The sequence below is a fragment of the Cyclopterus lumpus genome, chromosome 16, assembly GCF_009769545.1.
Source record: "Cyclopterus lumpus isolate fCycLum1 chromosome 16, fCycLum1.pri, whole genome shotgun sequence".
Classification (NCBI taxonomy): Eukaryota; Metazoa; Chordata; class Actinopteri; order Perciformes; family Cyclopteridae; genus Cyclopterus; species Cyclopterus lumpus.
In genome coordinates, this window is record NC_046981.1 from 2,013,602 (window position 1) to 2,019,627 (window position 6,026).

A 6,026-nucleotide genomic window follows, 5' to 3' on the forward strand; every position below is an offset into this window, starting at 1 on the left:
TATTTAAAATGTATTAAATCTCATTTGACTGAGATAAATCAACCTCATTAATCCATGTTTGTCCTCATGGCTCCGACAGACCAGAGGTTCCTCTTCTTCTCTCAGACTCTTCCACCGATAGCCGTGTGTTGGCTGATACTGGTGCTCATCCTGGGCCTTCGTATCCACTGTGAGTACCTTCTGTGTGAGCCTCACTTCAGAGCAGGTTCTCCTTGGCTTGTTGTAGACTGTATGTGAATGTGTGGCCTCAGTTAAAAGAAATCAGTCTGAAGTATTCAACCTTTTTAGGACAGAAGTCACTCTTTGTGATGCGTAGAGGACATTTGGTACTAAGAAGACAGACCGGAGACATGTGAACCCACAATGTAAAGTACATTATAATCATGTAAAACACGTTTCTTTGTGTTTTTGTACGTTCCTCCGTCCGTCGCCGTAGTTACTTCTGTCATTTCAGAACACGCCACACAAGCTGAAGAAATGTACTGGAGAGAACGAAACCAGGATCTGGAGAACCGGAAGAACACCTTGACAATGGAACGCAACAATCTGAAGGTCGAGTTGAGCAACCTGACAACACGGAACCAGGATCTGGAGAACCGGAAGAACACCTTGACAATGGAACGCAACAATCTGAAGGTCGAGTTGAGCAACCTGACAACACGGAACCAGGATCTGGAGAACCAGAAGAACACCTTGACACAACAAATACAAGACAAGTCATGGAACGTAATGTGTCTTTGCTAACAGGCCATGTACCACATTCCTTCAAAGTAGCTGTAATTAAACCTCTCCTGAAGAAGCCCACTCTTAATCCAGAGGTGTTGGCTAACTACAGACCGATCTCTAACCTTCCCTTCCTCTCTAAGATCCTTGAGAAAGTAGTCGCACATCAGTTGTGCGACTGTTTCATGGATTGGAGGTCCATTCATACATTGTCATATTCATGTAATGTGTTTATGTAACTCTGTAAATGCTGTTCATTCTGTCCATCCATCCATCCATTATGACCTCTTATCCGGGGTCGGGTCGCGGTGGCAGCAGGTTCAGCAGGCCGACCTGAGATTCTGGTCACATGACATCTATTCATCTGTCCATCCGGGGAGAGGGATCCTCCTCTGTTGCTCTCCTGAAGGGTTCTTCCCTTTTTTAAAACCTGTCTTATAATATGAATTACCTGTCTTATAATATGAATTACCTGTCTTATAATATGAATTACCTGTCTTATAATATGAATTGTCTTATAATATGAATTGTCTTATAATATGAATTACCTGTCTTATAATATGAATTGTCTTATAATATCAATTGTCTTATAATATGAATTACCTGTCTTATAATATGAATTGGCTTATGAATAGCACACGTGCGTATGTGTGGTTGTTTCTGTGTGCATCTTTGTCACGTGACTTTTTAAATGGTCGCCTCTGATTGGCCACTAGAGAGAGCTGCGTCATCTCAACAGAACGCAGAGTGGTTCATAATTTGTATTTGTAAAAGAATGTAAAACCAAATATCAATTTGCAGAGGTGACAGTAGAATATTTGCTTTCTATCTAGAAGTTTTCGTCTATCAGATTGAATAAAATGCCGGAACACGTTGTTGTTGTTGTTGTTGTTGTTGTTGTTGTCTTTGACATTTTGCTCGATGAACAACGTTGAATGTGATTGAACAGGATGCACAACCAAAGCTGGGTCAGTGTCACGTTGTGTGTTTTACAAAGAGGGTTGAATGAAATGTCAATATGATAAGATATGCAAACATATCCCATTAGTTGTACAATTAATTCATTAATGAATGAATGAATGCACTCCAACACTACGTCACACAACAGATGCATTACACATCTGGTAATAATCGGCTTTTTGTTTCCTAGATCCTATGTTTCCTTTTACCTTTCAGCTAAAAAAGAGGAGGAAACTGTGTACGACGAAGTGAAGATGAAAAACGAAACAACCGAACAGACTGCCGACACCGACGGTAAGCTGTAAAATACCCAAACAAAAAAACACATTGAGGTTCATTTTACTGCCACCACTCTAACCAGTATAACAACCATTCAAATGGAACTAGTTCCTGAGTCGGCTTTGGAAATCATCTGTAAATTCACTCTGGAGGAGCTTTGTCGAAAAGAAACATGATGTCATCAACGTAAAGCTTTAATTGTTGTTGTACTACTGCCACCATACTTATACTATAACTGCTACAATGCACTACTGTATGCCCAATGGCAAATGTTTTATCTCAAGAGGATAGGTTTTTAAAACGTTACATAATCCCTGCGAAAGGTTTCTGCATAGAATCTGAAGGTAAAGGAATTTGTGTTTGTTGTCCAAGTTGTATCGTCCAATCACGTCGGAGCCGGCTGCGGCTGATTGATCAGCCTCATCACGGCTCGGCGTAAACTACGTAAAAATGAACGTAACATAAGTACGTAAAAAAGCAGCGCTAACGTACAAACACTGAACAACACAAAAAGCAAGAATGCACGGTTATTACACATCGTGTTGTCGTGAATATTGAACTCTTGTTCTGTGTACGAATGCACGTTGATCTGAAGCTCATGGAAAGCTTTGGCAGTCGGAGTTGGTGAAATCTAATGTGGGACTTTTCTGTCTTTTGTGTTCTGATTGTCTTTTTGCCAGATGAGAAAGAAAACAACAAGCAGTGTCACTATCAGAAGTTGGCTTGTTGTTTTGGGATTCTTTGTGTCATTCTGCTGGCCGGCCTCGTAGCAGTCTTTGTCGTCCGTAAGTACAACTCACACAACATTTATATTTATATAAATGATGTCTGTCTGTCTATTGTGTTCTAAATCTGTGACACACATTCATTTCTGTTCATTCAATGTATTCAGACAGGAAGTAATTCATAAGACTTGCAAATGCTATTTATTTGTGAGCCCATTGTGATGCACAGAGCAGCGACATGAACTCATCTAAACTGTGTTGTTCATATGTCACCAGTTCATATTTAACTTCTTATGGTTTAGTAGTCGATCGAAGACACTTTCATTTTTGAGACAGAAGCCAAAATGAGTGAAAAAAATACATTATGCATCATAGCAATTAAGTCGAGTGAATTTGTATATTTTTCTTATTGTCAACAAATCCCAGAATTAGACCAAAACCAGCACTGAATGTATCTACTAAGAAGTGTGTGTATCAAACTCTGAACTTCACCTTCTGGGCCATTGAACGCCATTAAAAACACATCAGTCTTGAACTATTCTTAAAGAGGCGCACAATGCCACGCTGTAAAACAACTGGTTTTGGTTTAGCTAGGTTTAACTACTCTAAGGTTGAATAATGATCAGGATTTGTGTTAAAATAATATGACATTGTAACAATCTAACAATGTAATAAAGCAACATTGTAACAATGCAACAATGTAACATTGTAACAACGCAACATTTGTTACAACGTAAGTTTTATAAATAGAGAACAACCATCACAAAAGGTCTTAATGACATGTGTAACAACAGTACATAACAAACAGATATGTAACTAATCTTTTGGGTTTCTCTTAGGACACAAACAATGGTCTCTTTGTCCAGTTGTTGTTGTTGACAGTGTAATATGTTTACGTCTTCAGTAGGTCTGAATGCAACATTAAGTGGTGAAAGAAACCAAACGACTCTGCTGGCTGAAATTCAGAACCTGACAAACCAAAGAAACAAACTCAGCGTAGACAATAACAACTTGACAATGGAACGCAACAATCTGACGGTCGAGTTGAGCAACCTGACAAAAGAAAATATTGTCTTAGATAGCAATATCACAAACCTGACAACACGGAACCAGGATCTGGAGAACCAGAAGAACAACTTGACACAACGAATACAAGACATGGAGACGAACTGGAATGAGCAGAACATCAGCAGAGCTCAGTGGAGCATCTATACCTACTGCATTGATAATGACGGTATGATCACATTCCTTTAATTAGGTCCATAAATACCCAATAATATCATCATAATGAAGGTGTTCATTGCTCTCTGTTCTTTCAGCGAAACAGTGTAACTCTTGTAGGAAGGGCTGGTTACTCAACCAGACCAGCTGCTATGCGGTTGTTAACCCTGACGATCGTGGTCAGAAAACCTGGGAAGAAGCTCGAGAAGACTGCAGAGGAAAAAATGCAGATTTGTCTGTTGTACTTACTGAAAATGAAAAGGTAACGAGAGAACTGTGTTTATGACAATTATTACATTGACATGTATTTTCCGTAGGTGAGTCTGATAGGCATGTTTACCCTTATTTAAGTATAAATATAAATAATGTAAATAAGACAACAAATGGTTTCTGATTAATAAAATGTTTACATTCAGTATCTGATAACTGTTTCTGTTACGATAGGACACAATCAATTATTACAGCTGGGGAGACACTGGATACTGGATTGGCCTGAGAGCTGAAGGAGGGAAATGGAAGTGGATGGATGGAACTGAGCTGGCTCAAACGTAGGAGACACTTCCTTCACCACTTTGAGTCAGATGTCCTATCAGCCTTTGGTCTAAACATCTTGTTGTTCCTTCAGCTCCTGGATAGGAGATGCTACTGAAGGTCACTGTGCTGTTTCAATCCAGGGTGAAAGATGGAGCTCAGTGAGCTGTGGCGCCCGACAACGATGGATCTGCATACAGGACGCTTTATCTCTTTGAACTTCTCACACTTCATACTTGAGAAGGTTTCTGGATTCTCTTGCATGTAATATCACGTGGCTCATAAATATCAAACTGTGTAGACTTCTACTTCACAACTATGTTTTTAAAAGCTAAACAACTATATCTATACTAAAACATATATATGTTGTATGACGTAAACTATTCTTCAAAGCAGACGCTGACCTTTAAAGTGTATTATTAGATAACGGCCTGAAGGGGCTCTAAAGTGTTAAATATGAATAATAATTTGTGTTTTCCTTCTGATTTGTTAAGCACTGCTTATGACTTATAGATCTGCAGATTGATGAAAGGCACCAACAAGCTCAGGTTCCTATCTGTAGTTGTATATCGTTGCTACTCATTAGCTGCATCGCTTGTTCTCAGCAGGATGTCCCAGAGTCTGTTTCCATGAAGTGTTCAGATCTTCACATGTTTGACTTTACAGCTGATGGCTGACGCCTTCGTCCATCTGGAGGCATCGAGTTCATATTTCAGTCTGTTGTCACCTGTGAATAAATGTGCTGCCACACGTTGTTGTTTGTGTCTTTGAATCCGTCAATGAGCTTGAATCCAGTCAGGAAGAGCCGCCTCCTTCAGGATGCTGTGACATGTGAACTCATTGATCGGTGACACTGTCGACACCGGCAGCAGCACAGCTCCAGAGAGCGACAGGAAGTCTCACTTAGGGGAAGTCTCACGTAGGGGAAGTCTCACGTAGGGGAAGTCTCACTTAGGGGAAGTCTCACTTATTAGGGAAGTCTCGTTTTGTGTGTTTTTACAAAGAGGATTTTCACTTTAATCAGATGTTCAGTTTTATTTTGGTGGTTCTACATAAACGGGTTTCTCCACGTAAGCTGATCCGAGAGTGTTGCCTGTTGTGTGCGTTCTGCCTGCAATAAAACTTCCTTCAACTATTCCGTGTCCGTCGTACTGCTCCTGGGTCCTGAACACACCCGTTACAGTACGATCTGGTCTTAGCGTTGACACGGCATATGACACCTCATCACAGGCCCGGTTTGTGTCCATTGAAGAGGAGATCCAGCGATATCGCCGAGGTTCAAGGACAGGGACCAGATCTTGACCGCCTTGATGAACCAGGTACAGCAACTCCCGGTAGCCATAACCGCGTCTCGAACCATCGCATTCAACGTCAGCCTCAGAGCCCCGGGTGGGGGAGCCGGAACGTTACCTTCCGGTCCTTCTCCGACAACCTGCGCAAGGTCTTCAGGGCGGTGTCCGTTGGACCGGACCTACTGGGGCTCCAGCAGGGCCACCAACCTGTCACGGACTGTGCCATTGAATTCCAGACCAAAGGCCCAATGAAGTTTGTGGAACATGGTGTGACGTATAATTGCTCGGGCCTAGC

General features: G+C 41.2%; 1 protein-coding gene across 1 annotated transcript; it reads left to right on the forward strand.

The window, feature by feature from the left end:
- Positions 1-1,881: 1,881 nt before the first annotated feature.
- On the forward strand, positions 1,882-5,192 carry LOC117745152 (C-type lectin domain family 10 member A-like). The gene is made up of 6 exons (XM_034553256.1): positions 1,882-1,977; positions 2,643-2,747; positions 3,592-3,921; positions 4,007-4,170; positions 4,353-4,456; positions 4,534-5,192. Exons 1-6 carry the CDS (start codon positions 1,938-1,940, stop codon positions 4,655-4,657), a joined length of 867 nt encoding a protein of 288 aa, XP_034409147.1. The 5' UTR covers positions 1,882-1,937; the 3' UTR covers positions 4,658-5,192.
- The last annotated feature ends 834 nt before the right edge of the window (positions 5,193-6,026 follow it).

Bases quoted from the DNA above. Each gene is read 5' to 3' on its own strand.
- LOC117745152 (XM_034553256.1), top strand. From the start codon at position 1,938: ATGAAAAACGAAACAACCGAACAGACTGCCGACACCGACG. The intron at 2,748-3,591 runs GTAAGTACAACT...TTACGTCTTCAG, and splicing joins CGTAGCAGTCTTTGTCGTCC to TAGGTCTGAATGCAACATTA. The intron at 4,457-4,533 runs GTAGGAGACACT...TTGTTCCTTCAG, and splicing joins GGAACTGAGCTGGCTCAAAC to CTCCTGGATAGGAGATGCTA.